The sequence below is a fragment of the Petaurus breviceps genome, unplaced genomic scaffold, assembly GCF_028583685.1.
Source record: "Petaurus breviceps papuanus isolate PSGF00001 unplaced genomic scaffold, PetGlider_PUasm1.0 186, whole genome shotgun sequence".
NCBI classification, from domain to species: domain Eukaryota; kingdom Metazoa; phylum Chordata; class Mammalia; order Diprotodontia; family Petauridae; genus Petaurus; species Petaurus breviceps.
In genome coordinates, this window is record NW_027185798.1 from 57,987,408 (window position 1) to 58,011,022 (window position 23,615).

Consider the following 23,615-nt stretch of genomic DNA (forward strand, 5'->3'; position numbering starts at 1 on the left):
ATTGCTTTAAAAAATAATAATAATAAATAAGTAAATGAATGAATGAATGAATGCTGTGCACCAAGATTTTGATCTTGGCTCTATTTCTCTTCTAGAAAGAGAAAGTAAGGCTTGTGACTGAAAACAGCCTCTTCTAAGCAACAAGAGGAAGGAAAGAAAAGAAGTTACGTTATGGCCCCTGAAGTCTTAAACAGTTCCCTCAGAGGGAAAGAGCAAATTTGCTTATATTCTACTACAAATTGACCTACAAGAACTTTTTGGTAAGTACACTGTCAAATGCCAACCCTTATACCAAAATTCTTGGAAATAGATTAAAACAGTAATAGAGCAGGAAAGGGAGAGATCATTATAGGAAAGATTTCCTCTTAGGCATATCAAACTGTATGATTTCTCCATCACTCTCAAAGAAACCACCATCCTTCCAGTAACCCAGGCTTACCATGTTAATGCCATCCTCTGACTCTTCACTCTCTCCAGCTTCTCCTCTGACTAAATCCAATCTGTTTTCAAGCCTTGCCATTTCTACTTTCATAACATCTCTCACATATGATGTCCTCATCTCTCCACTCACATTGCCACCACTCTGGTACATAATCTCAGTTCTTTACGCCGGCACTACTGCAACAGTCTTTGGGTTGGTCACGCTGCTTCAAGTCACTTCCTTTCTCAAATCCATCCTCCACTCAACTGCCAAAGTGATTTTACTTAGGTCTATACACCTGACCATGCCACCCATATGCTCCACAAACTTCAGTGGCTCCCCATTACCTCCAGGAACAAATATAAAATGCTAAAGTTTCACATTTAAAGACCTTCACAACCTGGCTTCTTCCTACCACTCTGGTTGTCTTAATATCTTATGCCCTTCCACATACTCTACAATCCAGAAACACTGGCCTACTTGCTGTTCCTTTCTCATGATACTGCATTTCATGACTTTTTCACTGGCTATCCCCCATACCTGAAATGTCTCCTTCCTAGTCTTCATTTCTTGGGTTTCCAAGATTTAGTTCAAATCTCACTATTAGCAAGAAGACTTTCCTGGTTCCCACCCAACAAGGTACCATTCCTTTGAGAGTACCTTGTATTTACATGATATGTATTTGTCTATATAGATATATCTATACAGCTACATTTATCTATCTTGTCTATTCATAATTATGTGTGTATTGGCTCTTCCTTTAGAATGGGAGTAACGCAAAGGCAGAAACTGTGTTTTTTCCCTTCCTTGAACTCCTAGTGCTTTTGTTCAGTGTCTGGCACACAGAGGGTAATTAATAAATGATTGCTGACTAACTTGTTGAGAAGATAAAAGCTTTGACTTGAGTCCTGAAGAATGGATGGATTCAGATAGGCATTCAGATTACCTCAGTCTGACATAGTGAGAGACAGAAATTTTAGGTAAACAGTACAGTTCTCCCTAACAAACTAATAACTTTCTTATTTAGAATAATTTTGTTCAACTTAATTTTTTCCCTTAAGTAAGTTTATTGAAAAACAGTAAATGTTAAATTAAAAACTATAGTATATTTTTGAAGATTAAGGCTAGTTGATGAGGAGAAGAATCATAGTTCTCTGTGAGACCCCTTTTCATGCTCTATTCAATCACTGAAACCAAAAGGTAGGTTCAAAGAAAAGGAAGAGGGCTCATTTTTAGAAGTTATTCCTTTTTCATAAGCAGGTCAAAGGGTTAACAATATTCAGAAAGTATTTTTAAAATCAAACATGTTATTTGGTTCCAGTAATGGCAGACATTTAAAAAACTATTTTAAAAGACTATTAAGACTTCTATCAAAGTTGAAGTGGGGAACTGTTTGTTTTTTAGGTAAAGGTTCCCCCACCACAAAAAGTCTAAAGACAACTGCATTCAACATTCGGGATTCTAGACATGCTTCAACTTAGTTTGAAGTTTATTCCTTCTTTATCTAAAGAGTAGGAGGAATACTATGAAATAAGTTTCTCTATATGTTCAATTCTATATACAACGTGGCTTAGACTGAGGAGTGGGTCAATAAACATTTATTAAGTGCCTATTATGTGCCAAGCCCTGTGCTAAGAATAAAGGGTTACCAAAACAAGGCAAAAGAAAAAAAAGAGGACAACAATGACAATTTTGGTACCAAACTCCATTAACAGGCTGAATTACTAGGAAGACTGCTTCCCTCAAATGAATTAAGATGACCATAGATTAGAAATATATTTTAAATGTAAACCACAAAGGAAATTATGCTAGGCAACACCCAAAACCATTCTGAAAAGTCACTATACTATACTTCCTAACTTTTTAAAAGTTTAACAGTTTAGACATATGTTATTTGACAGAAAAAGTGTTTATATTATATTTAGCCTGATAAAAGAAGTTATTTAACTTTAGGTTAATCAATCTATTACTATATAGACCCAAATGTTCAATTCACTACATTCACTTTTACACATTATTGAAAAACTCAAGTTATTATAACATTTTGTAGTATTTATATTAACTTTGCCTCATCCTCATGTCAACTATATCTGGCATCAGCATTTTGTCTCTCTAAAATTAGGGGCTTCTTCCCCAACAAAATACCAGAAACAAAAAAAAGCCATTTAAATCTCCCTGTTAACAAAATGTTTTATGGATATATTTCTTTTATTTAAAAAAAAGTAAAAGTTAAATGATTTTCTATTAGTTGTAAGAGTTTTCTTTTAATATACTCATAAAGATTTAAAACCCTGCATATGTTGCAAGCTGGCAATCTACTATAAACTGATTTTTTTTTAATTCCCCCAAATGCTTGAGAAATACCACATCAGTAACAAGCCTCATTTCCGCATACTGAATCTATCTCTTATTTTCCATCACACATAGGTGTCCCTGTTATTAGCATGCATCAAAAACAATACATAAGTCTGTATTAAAGGTATCAGCTTTATAAATCTACAATAGCCTTTAATAGCTTCCCTATCTGGCATAACAAATTAGGAATTAACACTTTTGGCATATCAACTGCCTAAAAAAAGAATAAAACTAAACACTATACATTAAAATCTATCTTGGCAGGAAAAGCAGGTTTTCAGCATCTACGAAAATACTGACAAAAACAATTCAACATTAATTAAGTGCCCACTACATGCATGTTATGTCTGGCATTAGTGATATAAAGATGAATATTAACTCCCATCCCAAAGGACATAATTTATTACAAACTGCAATTTATCGGGGTATATAAAGCATATTCACAAATAGCTATAATTTGAATTATAAAATCTCAGAGTTAGAAAAGATATCAGAAGCCATCTAAAACAATACATACAATAATTTTCTCTATGAGCTGCCCAACAAATACTGATATGGTCTTTGCTTGCAGCAAAGGCAGAGAGAGTCCAATACCCCAAAGTCAGCCCATGAGTAAGATTTTCTTTCGTAAATGAACCAGTTTATTCTGGAGGGGAGGTCCAAACCAAGTGCCATAAGCAATATGAATTAAAAAAGATCCATCAGGGGCAGCTAGGTGGAGCAGTGAATAAGAGCACCGGCCCTGGAGTCAGAAGGAACTGAGTTCAGATCTGGCCTCAGACACTTGACACAAAACCGGCCGTGTGACCTTGGGCAAGTCACTTAACCCCAACTGCCCTACCTTCCCCCCTCCAAAAAGAAAAAAAAAAGAGAACAAGATCCATCCTAGCTACTGGATCTGGGAAGGTTCATAGAGAAGTAGCACTTGAGCTCAGTCTTGAAGGAAAGGTAAAAAAAAAATTTTTTTTTGCTTTTTGGAGGGCAACTGGGGTTAAGTGACTTGCCCAAGATCCCACAGCTAGTAAGTTTAAGTGTCTGAGGTCACATTTGAACTCAGATCCTCCTAAGGCCAGAGCTCTATTCACTGTGCCACCTAGCCTCCCCATGAAAGGTAATATTTCAATAAGACAGAGATAGCCAATGGGACAGGAGTTCAATCCATGTGCTAGATACACACATACACACGTGCATAAGGAAAAATTTATGCTAATAGTGATATAGAAAATGGATGTGGAAAAAAAGAGGCTTTGTGACAAGGTGTCAATTAGGGTGAATAATGGTATTTGGAAAATAGAAAAAAGACAGATCTGAAATACTATGTAGGGAAAATTTAAAGGGCTTGGCATTATTGAAAGAGTTGACGATTAAAACAAGCTTGAATGAAAAGGGAAGTGAAGCTAGAATAAGGTTAGGATGGTTTGGTGGAATAAGAAGGAATCACAGAACCAGAAATCACAACCATAAAGAGCAGGTTTAGGAGAAGTGAGGGCATGGGACAGGTGCAAAGCTGCAGATTATTACGGTCAAAGAGGGCAATTTCAGAATTCATTATCTTGGAAGTTAAACAATTTCAAGTGATGGTGAAGTCTGAAGTGTGATCATTTGGTAGTTGACTGATACAGGTTTACCTGAAATCCTAAGAAGTGATAAGTTTAGGGAACCGCTTAGTCAAAGCATTAGAAGGGTCACCAACGAGAATGACTGGAGGAGATGGGATAGAAAGAGGAAGAAGTGGCATCTTAGTGAGAAGGCAGAAGAGGACCCTACAACAGGAAGGGTCGACTGAGCGTTGCCTGCTCATACAGGTTAACTTACAAGAGCTGAGCTGTCATGCAGCAACAGTAGCAAAAGCTTTGAAGTAAAGGTATGGAGCAAAGAATAGCAGAGATTGTTCTTCCTGACATTTTGAGTTTGACGGAATAGGAAAAAAAGAGATCATTACAAGTTGGAGTTACCAGAGTAATTAGAGGTTAAAGAAGTATAAAGAAAGAGATCAAGGACGAATTTTAAAAAATAAAATAAAACCAAACATCTGTTCACTTGTAAAGAAATAAAGGGGAAGATTGTTAGCAATGAAGTTCCAAAGGAAACACTAAGATTAACTAGTAAAGAGGCAGCCAGGTGGATGACCCAGGTACCACCCTAGTTCTGGCCCTCATCATCTCTCACCAGGAAAATCACTACAACTGCCTCCTACTTGGTCTCCCTGTTTCCAGTCTCTGCTTTCTCCAGTCCACGCTCCACAAAGCTGCCAAAGTGACATTTCCAAAGCAGGTTCCTTCAAGGATCAGAGCAATTGCCATGTCCTATACAAAGCAGAGTCTATCATCTTCTCCCAGGACATACTTCGTATCTCTACTGTATTTGTATTTAATTTCTTTGTACATATTACATTGTTTTTCCCCAACAGAATACAAGTTCTTGGAAGAATACTTTTGTCTTTATATTTCCAATGCCCAGCACAGTGTCTGACATACAGCAGGCACTTAATAAATGCCTTATATTAACTAAATAAAGATGTTAAATAAATTAAAATGTTTCCAATAATTTAATATTAATCTCCTTTGTGCCTTCTATGTTCCAGCCAAACTGGAATATTAGCTATATTCTATAAACTTCTCCCACCTCTGGCAATAGGCCAGCAGTCTTGCACACTTTCTCTGTACATTCCACTTTTTAGAATCCTTTTTTTTTCAGGGCTCAATTCAAGTGCCACCTACTCAGGAAAGCCTTCCCTGATTCCCTAAATGAAAATGTTCTCTCCTTTCTCAAACAGACCTGCAGCAATCTGAACTAGGTTCATCATTTGCCCTAAACACACTCTGCCTTTTACTAGATCTATCTATTTATATGTTCCATTCCCAATCCCAAGCAGAATGTAAGCTCCTTAAGGACAGAAACTATCATTTTTTTCTTTATATCCTTTATATCCTAAGTACCTAGTACATAGTAGCACTTACACAAAGTAGATACTTAATAAATGTTTGTGGGATTAAGATCTAATGAAGATAATATTATTTCAGCAAAATGACCTTCAATTTCTTCTTCTGTAATATATATATACATATATATGTATATATGTATTCCAAATTACTAAAAGCAAGTCTTTCTGACATGACATAGTTATTTACATCTGGGTTTAAACAGATTTAATTTATGTCAAATCTAAACTAAATCTGAATCTATAATAAATGCAAAGTTTTGGTTTTTCCCCACCAAAGAGGACTGGAAAATACAACTCTGCTCAGAAATAAAGGTAATTGAAATTGGAATTTCTCAATACCATATGCATTTCAGCAACAGTAAACAAAAAATTAAGAGGTAAGTAATCACATGACACTTGTCTATACACTTCACAACAACAATTTTTACATGTTTAAAAAGGATCTTCCCCATCTGTCCAAATACCAGATATACAAATATATATACATACCCACACATACATATATTCAAATTTATGAAAAATGGAAAATTTATTACATTTATTCTACTCTTCAATTTCAAAACCAATATATTTTTATTCCATAAAATTTTAACTATTTAAAGAATGAAACAGAAATAGAAAAAACATTTTCATGCAAATTTTTAAGGAATCAATGTTCTAATAACTCAAATATTGATTTTTTTCTCTTGCCAAATAACCATAACACAAGGAAGTATCTGCTATTTAAAATCTATTATTATGTAGGTACTTACACATTTATCCCTTATATTCTGCCTATTCAATACTTAAGTTTTAAGAAATGTATATTTTTAGAAGTCATCAGAGCTTAAGTGACATGCCTAAGGTCACACAGCTATTAATAAGCATCTGAGGCCACATTTGAACTCAGGTCTGCCTGACTCCAGGACTAGTACTCTATCCACTGTACCACCTAGCTGCCCTGAAATGTATACTTTTTAAAAAGCAATTTCACCTCTTGTTATTAAGAAAAATATTTCAATGATACTATCATGAATGAGAATGACATCTGAATGAAAAAAGAACACAAAAAAGTAAACATATAGCATATAAAAAATATTATAATCCCAGAAAAGGCATATGGCAACAAATTCCTCAAAAGAAAACCATGAGTTAAGTATACCATAAAATCATGAGTGAGTAGTTTTAAGGAGCATGTTAATGACAGAGTATCTTTAATATTTAATAATGACTGAGGTATTTAACTTAGAGTTCAACTCTAGGGGTCCATGAACTTGGTTAGGAAAAAAAAATTATGTGTCCAGTCTCACTAATCTTTGGTTTCTTTTGCAATCCTATGTATTTTCAAAATTTTATTCTAAGAAAGGGTCCCTAGGCTTCTCTCTCTCTCTCTCTCTCTCTCTCTCTCTCACACACACACACACACGCACATGACTTCTGTTTTAAATTTGAGGACTGACATTTATATATTTCAGACATTCTATTTGTTTGCTAGTATCACACATGCATACATACCTCCCATTTGTAATATGGTCTACTAAATACATATCTTGCTGGAAAAAAAAAATGACTTGACCACAAACTAAACAGAAGAAATTAGTTAAGCGCTAAATAATGCCCCTCCCCTCAATAAGAAGTGATAAAAACTGACTAACATACAGTAGACAAATAAAAGGAATTGATGTAGAAAATGGCTAAAGACCGAAAGAAAGCAAACTCAACAGCTCATATTTTAGAACTAAGATTGAAGTGTTCTGCTAGCCGCCTATTTTTCAGGTTAACATTTGAGAACATACAACAAACACTTACCTTACAACTATAAGTATGGCAATAAGGATTGAACAGATAGGATCTGCTATCATCAGACCAAAGTTCTGCATCATGATGGCAGATGCAATTACACCAACGCTCCCCAGTGTATCTGCTAGAATGTGTAAAAATACACCTACAATGAAGCATAATCAGAATCAAATTAATAATTTAAAAATAAAAAAGGATCAAAACTAATGGATTTTTTAATCAAAATTAAATCTTCTAAAGAAAAGCTACAAAATTCTCAAGTGGCTACATAATGTCTAGTTGTTTCCCTTAGGGTCTTTCAGAGTATTCTATAGGAGATCTTTGGTTATTCTGGCTAAAAAATAAAGGCTAAACAAACATCACTTAAAAAATTTTTAAACTGCAGATAAACAAATGATTACAAGATAAACAAATTATTTTTTAAAATAAAATAAGTCATTACTAAATAAAGTTGCTTTTAACTGACCAAACTAGTAGGGAGTTATGTTACCTATGAGCTCAAGTTATTCTAATAAATCTGAATATTCTGACCTATTTCTTTTCTTTTTTTTTTTTTTTTTTTACATTTTTGGTTCATTTTATTTTTTAAGACAAAGTATGGCAAGGTTGGAAATTGATTTGGCAAGTTGCCACTGATACTGAATTAAATTGTTACTTCATTGTGCAATCATCCCAGGATAACTCTAAATTTCCTTGGGAAGTTATAGATTTGCAAACAGAAGTAAAAGGTAAAGACAAAGCTAAACTAAAGCTAAGGTACCAATGATATAAAATCTATTTCTCCACCGTGGAAGAAGCAGTAAAAACCAATAGTACTAGGCAAAGGAAGCCTCACAGTTTTTGAGCCTAGGAGTAACAGAGTAGTATGTTAAGAAAAATAATCTGGTAGCTGTGGAAAGGATGATTGTGGTGGAGAAAATCTGAATACGCAAAAATCAATTGGGAGGTTTTTACAATAGACTAGACAAGAACTCTAGTGAACTAGAGTGGTACTAACAGCAGCGAAAAGGAAGGATAGATATAAATGCTATTTCATAGTTGGAATGAACCTGACTTGGCAAATAATTGGCTATGTGAAGTGAGGGAGAGGAAAGAATAAGAAATAACACCCAGAGCCAACTCCCTACCCATCCACCCAAACCACTCAGTCATAAATAAACTTACAAAAACATCTTCTACAAATTCACTTATGGGTTTAAAATTTATGCAATACAATTCCTTTTAAAAAATTAATATGCTTTAAGCAAAAAAAAAAGTCAAGTAGATACTAAAAGTGTAATGCCAGAAAAAATAGGTACACAGAGCCCTCTGCTGGTGATTTAGCTTAAAAAATCTTAATGACTAACAAATACTAATACCTTGTAATTTTCCTTTTCTTGTAACGCGGGTCCTATATAAATCATGAGAGTTTCTTACAGACAGAGTTATCCATCAAACTCAAGTTCCATAACATGGGTTTAATTTTGTATTTATAAGATACAGCAAGATTTGAGTTGTTTTAAGAAACTTAAAAATTTAAACTTTCTATTTGCCATTGAATAAATGAAATGACCACAAAACCTGTAGCAAATCCAAAATATAGTTCAGATATAGTTCTACCACAGGTTCCATTAGAATAATTTGTTTTGAACTTAGATTTAAAATAATATAGCAATCAGATTTTCAACAGGTTAAATACAAAATAGATTTTATTTCACTGTATAATATAAACATCAAGAGATATTTCTATGTGATATGTATAAGCTCATCACATTATTGGTAAAAACATGGTAAACATAATGCCATCTACCACCACAATAAATATAATGCCTACTACACATACTTCATCTGGGTCTCATAAATGATTTATACAACTCTTCAACAATTTTTCAAATCACCTCATTAGCTAATTTGGAAACCATTATAAAATAACAGTATCCATTTTACAAATACTTGTTCCTTTTTTTTTTTTACTGTTCAACAGAAAAAACTGTAGAACTACAATCAATTTTAATTATATAAATGATAATTTAAATACCTGAGTAAAAAGACAGAAACATCAGACAAACCTAAACACAGTGAATTCCACACAAATCTATAAATTCTTCTGCTCCAGCAGAATTTATTCCAAACATATCCATGATATAATCAGTATCAGATCATCAGTCAGAGCTCAGAAAACCTTGTTTTGGGTTTCCATAAAGATTTTTTTTTATTAAAACTGGATTTCTATTTGACTGTTTCGAAGGAGTTATTTACTTACCCTAAAGAGAAAAATCTTACATAATAAAGGCTATATGAGATCCCAAATTTGTCTAAAGAAAAATAGTTTAGAGTTTCTTTAATATATCTTACTTTAGATGACAAAGAATTAAAGATGTCAAACAAATATAGTTAGGATCTCTGTATCAGATTAAAATTATCTTTTGAATGACATAGAAGAGAACCACAGAAAACATTACCACAGTGCTTTAGGGGCCCCCAAACCACAAACTCTTAATTGATTTGTGTATTCTTAGACCACTATACATCTTAATGGATATTTTGAGAACTGAAACTAGTCAGTAGGCACTGGGAGGAAAAAATATAGAATTTTTTGATAGGGAAATTTCTGGATAGACCATGTTAGTCACTACCTTGAATGCTATTTTTATTAATATGTCAGAATTATACAACCTTTGTAAGTTTCTAAACTCCATTTAGGAAGGTGGAAGAGCAGGGAAAAATCACATTCAATTTGTACACAAAATTTCAAACCTCACTTAATGAAATTTATGTCAAAAACCAGAAAGTCAAGTATATTGAAGATGCTTTAACTATTTTTTCAATGCAATTCAATTCTTGTAATATATATAAACATATATGTGTGTGTATGTGTGTGTGTGTGTATGTGTGTGTGTGTGTATCTATAAACTGTCACCCTTGTAGATTACCCAAATCAAATTACAGCCTACCCCTGTAATCCAGAATACTGTTCTATACTTCTGGACCAGCTCATCCTACCCACCAATTAATGTGTATGTAGACAATACAAACCAATTGCAATGCTAGATTTAGAAAAACTATAATCTATTTGGTTGTATATAACAAATATGCATCATTACAAGATATTTCAGCAAAAGTTCTATATTGATTCCATATATTTCTACAATAGTGCATCAATGGATTAAAATAATGTTACAGTTCCAAAAATAAACTGCAGCGTAAGGAGCCAAATCTAAGGGAATAGTTTAAAATGAGGGTCAAGTCAAGAATTTTAAGGATAGAGAGAATAATGAGAGAATAAAGTACAATAAAAATGAGATTTAGAGCTAGTGAAGGAGGAGGTCGATTTGGTGTCAGGAGAAGGAATTAGTAGAAAGATAAAGAGCTTGGAAGTAAGGGACCATGACTATGGGTGAAGTCTGGTGGAAGAATAGATAATATATATTGGTACATGCCCCCAAATGGGAAGTGCCCTGAACCATAACTTTTTATGACTTATAAAACAAGTTTTATAATGTGTTTTTAAAAGGGTCTGACCCTAAGGTACATACAACTTTTTACTCATTACTGAATAATACATAATCTATAGATAAGACACAACTCTTAATACTATAGTCTTTACTTTTATTTCACTTTGTAAATTTTGTAAATTAGATACACTAATTGTCATTAAAAATTATTTCAGCCATGTAACCTTGGGCAAGTTACTTAACCCCAATTGCTTTAAAAAAAAATTATTTCAACATTAACAGTATATATAGCACTTTGAAATTTGTGAAGTACTTTACATATGTTATCCCATTTGATTTTCATAATAACCCTGGGATGCAGATGCTATTATTATTCCCATATTACAGACAAAAAAACAGTGTGAGAAAGGTTAAGTGACTTGTCAGGGATCACACAACCAGAACAGAGGCAGAATTTGAATTCAGATCTTTCTGACTCAAAGTCCAATGTTCTACACAGTGAGCTATCCAGCTGCCTCTAGATGTGACATTATTCTTCATACTTTTCAGCATATTATCATAATTGTAGAGATTAATCAAATCACCATGTTGTTTAAAATATCTGAAAAGAACAATGTTTTTGAATATTGAACTGAAAAGATTGACTATCAAAAATATATTTACTAAATTACCTAAGCAAAAAAGCAAATATAGGGGCAGCCAGGTAGCACAGAGAGTAAGGGCACCGGCCCCAGTGTCGGGATGACCTGGCAATCGAATCCGGGTTCAGACACTTAGCACCCACCCAGAAACACCTGGCCGTGTAATCTTGAGCAAGTTACTTAACCCCAATTGCTTAAAAAAAATAAAAATTTAAAAAAAAAGCAAATATCTTGGGGCGGCTAGGTGGCGCAGTGAATAGAGCAAACAGCCCTGAAGTCAGGAGGACCTGAGTTCAAATCCAGTCTCGGACACTTAACACAAATACTAGCCATGTGACCTTGGACAAGTCACTTAACCCAATTGACCTCCAAAAAGCAACAACAACAACAAAAAAAGCAAACATCTCACAAATATATAGAACCTTAAAACTAAAAGGGATCTCTCAGGGACATGAGTCCAAACCTCCTCATTTTACAACTACTTCCAAAAAAATTTAGAATTTTTTCAATATAAATAATCTTCTTAGTTTCTATGAAATGTTAACACTAGACTACTAATGACTATGTGAAAAACTTAAGAGAAAAAACAGAAAAACTGCAAGTGCAAATTTCTCCTACCTTGCAAGATCTGTCTGCTGGGTCCTGTTCCTTTAATTGATGAACCATCTGTAAAGAATTTTTGTCAAGTTAACATGGAATGTTCTTTTTTTTTTTTATTTAAACTGATTCCTAGCTGAAACTAACTAGTTTTCATTCTAAAGTACAAGGAAAGCTATGCCCCTAAAAGAACCTGATCTTTTTTTTTTTAATCACAATCTATAAACTTCTCAAAGGAATATCAGTTTTTAACTCTTCCATGGTATAAGAAAAGAATCTAAGAGATTTATTCTTTACTGAACAAATTTTTTTTAATTTAAAAATCTAGATTAAAAAGGACAGTCATATATCACTTTCCTTTGAATTAGTTACAAACATGAACCAGTACTATCAAAGAGCATTAATCTCTAAAATTCAATAGGGTCAATGACAACAGTACCTAGTGCATTTCCTGCATAGTCTCTGTCCAAAGGTGAGTCTTAAGATCTTTAATAATATTGAAGTCGCCTAGAGTAATGCCTGACCAAGAAAGAAAAATTACATGGGACTCCATACAATGTTACCAAAAGGCACTAAGGAAAAAAAGCAAGAGTTACAGAAGATAGCAAGGAATTTTATTTGGGGGGGGGGGGGGGAGGAGGGATTTTTGAAAAACATGTGTATCCAATGCAGAGCAAAACTATTGCAAAATTTCAAATATAGGGTGTCCCAAAAGTCTTAGTGCAGTTTTAAGCTTAATTTAACTTAAATTCACTTTAATAGCTTAAAATTGTATTAAGACTTTTTGGAATACCCTATGTAATAAAATCCAGGAGATTAAAATAACATCAGTTAAAAGTTCATTTTTAATATTAAGAGGAAGAGGATATTGATGATTATAAAGTACATTATCAAAAAGCCACAACTGATTTTTAAATGTAGAAACCACTCTCAAAGTAATTTTGTTCATTACAATGGTTTAAAAAATCCCTTCATTTAACATTCTACTCCAGGAACTCACTGTAGCATGTAAGTGACCTTCAAAACTTAAAAGACCACACACATCAGCAGGCCATAAACTCAAGAAGTCAAGATGGAGTGTTTTAAGGAAGTACACAGTCTCAGCAACAAACTCTTCGACTTTTATCTAAAGACCAGCCTAGTTAAATTCAGAAAGGTTCAATTACCAGACAGTTGAATACCACATGAATAATTTTGGCCAAAACAAGGAAACTACATACTAAATCAGGAAGGTGTGGCAAACTACATTGTTGTAAAGAATAATGAATTGATTAAATTACTTATCTTTTGAAGTAACGAAATAATAATTTTAAAAGAATTTAAATTCAAAACAAATTAAGTTGCCTTCCCATTATTCCAATATACATTTTCACTGTATTAGTTTTTGAACTACCAGAAATGTAGATTCCCCTCCTCCTTAAAAAAATCCTAAAGCTGAAAAGTTTAAGTAGAAGCTACAAATTTGATATTAACTCAAACATCTTTCATGTATTTGCTTTTCATCAGTAGTTAAATTATGATGGGGGAAGAGGTTGAAATCAGTTTGAAATGTATATATAGAACAGTTCTGAATCTTACTTATGACTCTCTCTTTAAAAACTGCTAAAGGATTAGGATTCAAACATCCCCCAAAACAAATGAAATCACTAAACCTATCTTGAAAATACATTTTGTTATTATAATGTACTCTCAAAAAATGAAAATTTGATGGCAAACCAATAAATTTTTAATTAAAAATATTTTTAATACCATAAAGGTATGCTTTCTAAAACACAGTAAATTGTTTTCACTACACACACACACACACACACACACACACACCACCCCCCACCCCCCCACCTTAGAGGCCAATCCAAACATAAATACCTGCTTGCCAAACTAAGTTGTTGTATTAAGTTGGAGTTCATGTAACAAAACACACTACAAAATGTATAAGTAAATGTATATCAGCTAGTTAGGCCAAAGACTAACAAAACAAATAATATGAAAATGCTCCTAAGATTTAAAATCACAGCTGCATTTTTAAAAGTCTGTGTCAAATATTAGCAATGGAAAAAATGCATCTTATGATTTTGCTAAATACATAACTGCCATTAGTTATCACACTTATTGAAATAGCACTATTTTATCACTACCCACAACTTGAAAAATCAGACCAAGTCGTGTTTTATGCTACATTTATTTCTTTGCTGAGTCCAATTGAGAGAAACCTAAAAAACAAAACTGACAGCCCACATGGAAGGGACAAATGATCCTTGTCTTTTACATGTACTTAAGAGCTTCACTCTGTAGATCCTCATGTGGTACTCACCATGACATTCAAAATGTCCATGTCCATGATCATGACTATGTGCATCATATTTCAATTCATGACTATGGCCATGGTCTCCATGACCATGGCCATGATCTCCATGTCCATGATCTCCATGTCCATGTCCGTGATCAAGTGCACCATTAAAGAGGGAATGACTATGTCCATGCCCTAGAAGAAAAAACATAAAGTTTAGAGCAAAAAGTGTATAAAAAAACGGATTAAAATATAAATCCCACATGTTAATACCTCTGATGCATCCCAAGGACACAGCCCTGCCAAAAATTTCATTGCCAGGAAAAAGAAAATAATACAGGTGACATGTGGATGCATTTCAAGTTATTAGATAATGGAGAGAGAATTAGGATTTTTAAAACTAATAATATTTTTAAAAGATAAAGTAACAGTAAATGTTCCAGAAGAGATTAAATTTATATATATGGAAATCTTGAGGATCATAGATTTAGAGCTGTGAAGGATGTTAGAGGCCAACAGACCCACCCCCTCATTTTACAGATGAGGAAACTGAGGCAGAGGGAAAAGAGGTTAAGTGATTTGGCAAGGGTCAGTGAGCTAGTGAGTGCCTGAGGCAGTAAATGAATGAAGATCTTTCTGACTCCAAGTTCAGCATTTTATTCATTATGGTCTAGGCAAAGGCTGGGTTAAAATTAATATTTGCATAGCTGACCTGTGTTAGGACAAGAAGGGATTTAATTCCTAGAAACCAGCAGTGATAAAAGCCCCAAGCTACTCAGCTACTAACAATCTCTGGAAAAATGTTTTTAGCAACTTTTCTCCATAAAAAAAGAGAAAGATAGGGTTCTCATACACCAAAATGCTCATAGAAAGACTTCTTGTGGTAGCAAAGAAATGGAAAAAAAAAAAAGTAGATGCCTCCAGACTGGGGAGTAGCTAAACAAACTGTGGTACATAAATGCAATGTAATATAATACACCATAAAAAATTATCAATATGAAGAACGAAGAGAAACATGGAAAGGTTCATATGGGCTGAAAGTGAAATAAGTAGTAACAGAAAAACAATATAAACAATGACTATAATAATGTAAATGGAAAAAAACAATAAAGCAAAAGTGAATAATATATAATTATAAAGATCAAAAGCTCATTCTCAAAGAGGAAATGACAATGCATTTCCCTCCCTCATTTTCAAAAGCAGAGGACCACGGGTATGGAACAGTGTAGGGAACCTCAGACTCATTTGATGGGATGCTTAACTTTGTTGAATTGCCCTTCTCACCCCTCTTTTTTTATTCTTTGTTGTTAGGGTTGTTGTAGGAAAAGGGAGGATCTATTCAGAAATAAATGTGCTAAAATAACAACTCACTAAAAATCTTAAAAAAAAAACATAATAAATGCTGGTTGAAGTAATAAAAGTGACTAAAACTAAACCACACTAAAACTGATCAGCTAAATTCTGAATTCATACAGTAGCTTCATTTCCAGAGCATATTAAAAACATATAAAGTTTGCCCTTGGTAAAAGCTTCATTTCAAGAGGTTTCATTAATTAAAGCACTGCTTTATAGAATATATCTGGAAATATATATGAATTACAATAACCAGGTATAGAATATATTTGGTAAAATTCATATTAGATTACCAAAAAACAGCCCTAAACAAAGAGGATATTAAAAACATATAAGGTTTACCCTTAGTAAAAGCAAAGAAATTAAAATAAAACTAATCCAACACCTCAAGATACAAGATTAAATATTAGGCAGCACACACACGTATGTGTGTATCTACACACACATATAGATGCATATACACACATACATACACATATGTATATGTGTGTACATTTATACGTATATATCTATGGGTGTACACATATATGTACATATTAATTCTTCCCACTGAAGTTGTTTATTCACAGGCAAGGTATTGTTTTACAATGTATACTGCTTTACTGTACCAAAGATCCCAGTTCCACTCAGGAACAAAACTAAAATATAACCTTGGGAACAAAAATGAAACACAGAAAAGCAAAGTTCAATTGTTCCTTAAAGAATACTATAGGACAACTATGTTCAAACCCTAAAGAAAAAGAGCCATGACTCAGTTTCACTAAAGAGAACTTAAAATAAACTAGGAAAAATATTTTCAATACATAGCATATCGCTTGTTTTAATTTTGCTTCTGTTTTATGCTATAGTAGTTACATGATATTCTTAATGGATAACTTCTAGACTTTTCCAAAAATAAAGTAAAATAAAAATTTTGGTCAAGAAGGTACTTTATAGATGAACTAGTACAATCTCTTCATTTTACAGACAATAGGGTCAGATTACTTGCCCAAAGTCACACTGTAAGAATAAAGCTCAAACTAGAATCAAGTCTCTTTATTCTTTTTCATTTATATTTCTTACTGTTATCAATCATTAATTTATGCTGGGAATGAAGACTACTGGGGTGGGTGGTCAAAGCTAAAATGTTTTGTAACTTGGAAAGTACTTAACAGTAACAAAATCCTTCTATATGTAAGTAAACTGCAATTTCAGGGTAAAGAGGGTTCAGAAATACATTAACTACTTTTGGATAATATAGTGAATAATATATTTCTGAAAATGCCTAATTTACAAGAAGTGAGTACCTAATTTACTAATATTCCAAGAATCTGAGAATCTATAATTCTGTTAGTACAGGTACTCCCTCTGTGAATGCAGATCACCATTCCATTAAAAACTCAACATCTTAAATCTCTTTATCATGAAGAGTGATTGAGCTTTGATACTTATCACCTCTTTAGCAACTTCATTAGTCCCTCCACTCTGATTGGAATGTTAAACAATACACATCACCCTTTATATAGGGCTCAGATTTTTCTAGCTAACTTATCAGTTGTCCTACTTGGTTTCTACTCAAGGTTATCATAAACCTATGCACCCAATGAGGTCCCCCATCTTACCCCCACCTTTCAGCTTCCTTTTGTGTACTGTCTTCCCTCATTAGAATGTAAGCTCCTTAAGGTCAGGATTTGTATTTTTAACTGTGCATCCTCAGTGCTTAGTACAGTTACTAGTACAGATTTACCATTTATTGAATAATGAAAACTTAGACCTATGATGAGCTTGACTGGTTTCTAGCTAAAATCTAGAATATATGAATAATACTGAAGGAATGGCAAGTGAACATTTAAATCAGGAAGCAGTGATCACAAGGACCAAGTACGGCTTCTTAAGAACAGAGCACTGTGAACAAATCTCATATCCTTTCTTGTCAGGGATACAAACCTGATAAATCAAGTAGATGCTAAAGCTCACCTAGATTTTGGCAAAGCATTTGATAAAGGCTCTCAAGTTACTGAGGAAGGGAGATAGGGATGGAAATATGTGGGTTATACACTAGTAAAATTAAATAAATTCAGAACTAATTGAATAAGTAGACCCAAAGAGTAGACAGCTGCGGCTTGATGTCATCTTAGAAGGAAACCTCCAGTGGAGGGCCATGGGATTGTTTTTATCAATGACTTAGAAAAAGGCATAGGTGATATACTCTTCAAATCTGTAAGATGACACAAAGCTTGGGAGCTTAGCACTACATGACAGAGTCAATATTCAAAATGCTCTTAAAACACTAGAACACTGGGTCAGACCTACTAAGATAAAACTCAATATGGATAATGTAAAATTTTATATCTGGCTTCCAAAAAGCCATTTTCAAAGCACAAAACAGAAGAGATCTACTTGAACAGCAGTTTGCCTGAAAATGATCTAAGAGTTTTATTGAACTGAAAAGTTGATAAGAGTCGAGTCAATATATCCATTGAGAAATTAAATGTGACCTTAGGCTACCTAAGCTTAAGGCAGAGAGTTAGAGCATCCAGGAATATAGAGGTTGACAGTCCAGGTTTCTCTGCCCTGGTCAGACTGCATAAAGAAAGGTAATCTGACAGACTAAACTGACAGCTACCTTCAAGTATATGAAAAGACATCATGCCACTAGGGGGTTGTAAGCCAAGGCCAGATGATTATTATGGTATGGTATGTTATAGAGGGAATTCTTTTTCAGTAACTCTAGACTAGATGTCCTCCAAGATCCCTTCTACCTTTATGGTTCCAGGGTTCCTATAACTCAAATTCATTTACTCTTAGATCAGTCTGGCAATGAGCCTCTCTGAACCTAACTAGAGACACCAGCCCTGGACTCCAAGCTTTTTTCTCCACTTCCACTACACCCAGAGCACCTCCACACTATGAGTAGACCTTCAGAGGAAGAAACTGAATAAGACTGAATAGTGCTTTACTAAAATGGAAAGAAACCAGGTTTTTTCTCCCTGAAATACAGCATAAAAAGACCTCTTATTTACCGTGAACAGCTTGCCATAATACTTTCTCCAGTTACAAATGAAGCAAAAAACAAAAACAAAAACCAGCTTCCCCACTAGCATGCACACATGAAGGAAGAGTCTAGGTTGGAAGATACTATTGCTGTTGCAACAAAATAAGGGAGGCAGAACATTCCTGCTTGCATGCTATATACAATTGCCTTGGTCTCAATTTCCTAAGACAAAATGAGCTCACTGCATAGCTTGTCAAAACCACCCTTCCTTCCACTAAATCTCCAAAGAGTAAAGGGATTAGTGTGAGAAGTAACATGGTGGATAAAGGGTTGGACTTGGAGTCAGTAAGACCTAGATTAAAATTCTGCTTCTAATATTTAGTAGCTATGTAGCCTTGGGCAAGTGAGTCTCTGAGTCTCAGTTTCTTCATCTGTAAAATGGGGATAATAATACCTTTCTTATGTTGCTCATAGGAGTTCAGAGAGGGAGTCCTCTCACTAACCATCCTGGTGATTAATAACTGCCAATTATACAGTGCTTTAAAGTTTATAGGTATCTTATTTGAGCCTCACAGCAACCCCATGAGGGGTTACTACAATTATTACCCTAATTTAAGCAATGAGGAAACTGAGGATCAGAAAGTTTAAGTGACTTGAATAAACCACCCAACTCTGGGAAAAACCTAAATTAATGGAATAAAAGCAGAGGACGTAAGAGTGGGTACTTACAAATGAACTAATCCAACCTCCTCATTTTGTAGAAGGGGAAACTAAGGCAAAGGGCTTAGTACCACATGCCGTAAACTTGAGAAAATTTCTCACAACTATCCTGCAATATTAACACTGGTTAATCTAATATCCTTTTTTAGTGCCAAATTGAAATAACTTTGTTAAAAGTACCTTTCAGACAGATCTTAATCCTGTACATTGGTTTTTAGTTATTCCACTGCACTATCACAGTTGGATCCTAAAATAATATTCCACTCAACCATAAATTTCAGCTAATCCTTTCTATAATAAATCTACTCAAAATTCTTCTGACACAATAGTAGAATAAAGGTAACTTTCACTAAAAAATTAAAAAGTCACAAACCTAATCATGGCCATAAAAAATACAACATCTTAGTTGAATAAATTAAACTTCAAAAGAAATAGGGAAAACCTTCCTAACAAGTAATAATCCAACTTCAGAATAGGCCATCCTCTAAGGTAGGTGAGTTCCCTATTACTGGAAAAAAATGAGGGAATGTGTAGCAAGGATTCTTATTTAGATATGGGTTGGACTAGCTGACCTCTGAGGTCCTATGACTCTACATCCAATATTTGGTCTTTATCAATATTTAGCTTTGTATAAAAACCATTACATAAGTTGCTAAAATTATTCATTTTCATAAGCAGTCTAGAAATGAAGAAAAAAGAAAAAAAGGCTCTAACCATCATACCAGAGCCATGTGAATGTCCATGACCTCCATGTTGGAAAGCAAATATTCCTATTAGGTTTACAACAAACCCAAGCACAGAAACAAGTAGTAGTCTCTCGTGGTGAACATCTGGAGGTGCTAATGCTCTCTAGAAAACACATAACACATAAGAGACAACATTAAAATCAAAACCAGATTAGATAAAATGATAAAAAAAATTAAAAGACAAAGCAAAAAATCATTAAGGTTAAAATAACAGCATTCAGTGGCTCTTATTTTCAAAAGAAAAAGCCAAATTCCAATTACTGTAACAGTCTTGTACATAGCAGGCACTTAAAAGTGCTTGGTGAAGTGCATTAGGTTATAAGCCATCACAGGACATAAGATAGTAAATCAGAGAATCATATATTTAAAGTTGGATGGGACCTTGGAGGTGATCTAGTCCAACCTCTTCATTTTACAGATAATGAAACTGAGGCCCTGAGTTTAAGTGACTTGCTCAAGGTAAGACATGGGTAATTAAGTGGGATAGGAGGTAAATTAGAGGCTGGACTTCAGCCCTACTCCTCTGATTCCAAATTCTGTGCTCTTTCCATTGCACCATGAAATGCTAAGATCACATATCATAAAACATAGTAAGTATGTTACTTAAATAATATAAGGACCTGTGAGTTTTATTTGGGTAGCACTCTCCTAGACCCTTCTAAAAGCATGTAAATGGTATTCGAGTTTCTCAAAAAGGGTCTTTACCCAGAAGCAATCTGGTGATGAACTTCATCATTATAACTAATAATCATGTGGATAATAATAATATCTCCACAAAAATGTCTATTTGCATGAATCCTAAAACTGGCTTAACATTTGCTCTTTTATTTGGGGTTCCTAATACATTATTTTTCTCCATGTCTATTATGCCATTTGCAACCTAGGTCAGGATTAATCTTGGTATATGAAGTATTTCCTCATTAACCGCACACTAACTGGATCATTAACTTGGTATTTTCTCAACATTTTGTACATAGTTCATACTGCATTATCATGCATTTTTTTGTTTGTTTTCAAGTTGTTTCAAATAATGGCCTATCTCATTAGAGAAGGTAAATTATAAACTCCAATGCAGAGTTAGTGTCTTTGTTCTCCTGCTAACATTTCTTTTTATAGTATTTAACATATCGGTTATCAGTGAGAATCCTTCAATAAATGCTTACTGCATTGCTGAAAGAATAAAAAATAGCTCTAATACAATATGCCTAGAAATGAAAAGTCACATTTGAGAAAAAAAAGATTTACTGATTCTATTATACTGTACCTCAACACCTTCAGAGAAAATAAAAAAGGCAGTGAAGATCAAAAATAGGCCATTTACAAAACCAGCCAGAACTTCCGCTCTAACATACCTGGGGAATGACCAAACAATTGAATTATTAACTTCAAAGGCATATAATAAATTCACATTTTTTCAAAGGTTTTAATCTACACTGCATAGTTGTATACTTCCAAAAATGTTCCAAGAATCTATAAGTAAAAATGGTATGAATGGAGGAATGGTAGGGAGGAGGGCATGGGAGTGATGTTAATTCTGATTTTAAAAAGCTATGATTAACAGTTAAATACTATACCAAACACAGAGTACTAAGGAACAATTGGAAAGTACTTATTAGAGAAAATCAACTTGGAAAACCCTTAGACAGACATGCAAATCTAAAATTGTCTCACAATCACTAAATCAGAGAGATAAATTCAGAGCCAGAAGGTGTGTCAGATGGTCAAAAGAAAGGGTGGGGAAAAAAAGGTCAATGGGGAAAGCGTTCAGTAAATTACACCTTTTCATTTTTTAAAGAATTGCTTACAATTTCTGCCATTCTACACTTAAGTTACATAAAGTGTAACTTTGGGCTAAAGAAAAAGAATTGATTCAATTTCAAAGATTATTACAGAAGCAATCTGACATTTATATTTCCATTACTACTGCCAGACAACCTAATAAAGATTTTTCAAAACCTTCATTTTTTAAACCAATTCTAGCTTTTCAACTGGAACATTTTTTGTTAAATAAAAGTGATTTTTCTGTAGATTTCTGAAACTTTTAGATTCCTATCAAAGTAAAGTACTAGGGGGAGGGAAAGATCTTATTTTTCCTTTTATGTTTATTCTGCTAAGCTGAAGTTATTAGTCACAATTTTAATTTAACTTTCATACATTTTCAAAGGGTGCTGAAGCTTAAGTAATCAGTCTAGCTACCAAACCATATTAGGAGACATAAAAATTGCTGGCTTATAGAACTTTTTGATTAAAGTAAAGTAAAAGGCAAAACATTACAACTAGAGCATAATATTTTAAATTTCAATCACTTAGTTGTACTTGGTCTTGTCCTAATGTGAAGTGTGTTCCAACACATTCATTAGGTCTGCACAAAGAAATAATGTGCATGTCCATAGTCATATGAGACACCAACATTTAGTAGTATTTACAGGTTTTATGTTTTAAATATAATCACGAAACGCATTTAAAGGAAATAAAATGACAATACAAAACAAAGGAACCTAAACCAAAATGCATTCTAGTTGCTCTGTAAAGAACCCACTGGATTTCAAGGGAAGAAAGTCTAGTGACTACATGAATATACTTTTCTAACAGCTAATTGTTAGCTTAATTACATTTGCTTTGATTAGCCTTGCTGGGTAGTATATAAGGTTAATATTTGTATACCCCTAGTTCCCTGGTATATATGAACTAAAAATAAAATGTATTTCTCTTACAAAAGCTCTTACTTATAAGACATCAAAAAGTATAATTCATGTATTTACTGATGGATTTTCTTTCAGAAGATCCTTACTGGTTTTCAAGCTTTCCAATAATAATAGAAAAAGCACATTTATGTGTACAAGGGAAAGTACAGATACACCACAATTATACTCTGAATGACTGATAGTTAAGCTTCTCAGTTTGTAGATCATTCAATTCTGGGAAGGAGAGCTAATGTGTTAGACAATTGATTCAAGATACAAAAAGGTCTTGATAAACTAATGTTGAGTCAGTCTAAAAAGATTCTATTTCTTAGAAATAAATTTAAAGTCTTAAAACTTGCATAAAAAAACCCCAACTTCCTAAAGATGCTATAGAAGAGCTTGAATGTCAAGAGAGCAGTAAGAGTTGGGGACTTCAGTGGACTGAAAGTTAATACTGTCAAATAGTTGCCCAAAACAAGCCCCCATGCTCTTTGGTTCCATTAAGAAAGGCAGAAATAAGATGTGAGCAACTCTATATCCTGCCCTGGTCAAACCACCTTGGGAGTACTGGGTTCAGTTCTAAGTACCATCTTTTGCAAAAGGTATTGATCAGATACTCCAGAGAGTATACAGAAAAAGATAATAAGGATGGTGAAGGGTCTCAGGTACATGCCTTATGA

At 33.7% G+C, this 23,615-nt stretch overlaps 1 protein-coding gene across 2 annotated transcripts in view; it reads right to left on the minus strand.

Annotated features, from left to right (window-relative positions):
* SLC30A7 (solute carrier family 30 member 7) overlaps positions 1–23,615 on the minus strand; it is an 85,852-nt gene that overhangs the window by 36,808 nt on the left and 25,429 nt on the right. For both annotated transcript variants that reach the window (XM_069090518.1, XM_069090520.1), the window contains 5 exons: positions 21,516–21,603; positions 20,228–20,354; positions 14,483–14,653; positions 12,193–12,240; positions 7,509–7,644 (listed from right to left, as the gene is read on the minus strand). In XM_069090518.1, coding sequence (XP_068946619.1) covers positions 7,509–7,644; positions 12,193–12,240; positions 14,483–14,653; positions 20,228–20,354; positions 21,516–21,603 — 570 coding nt within the window. The remainder of the gene's footprint in view (positions 1–7,508; positions 7,645–12,192; positions 12,241–14,482; positions 14,654–20,227; positions 20,355–21,515; positions 21,604–23,615) is intronic.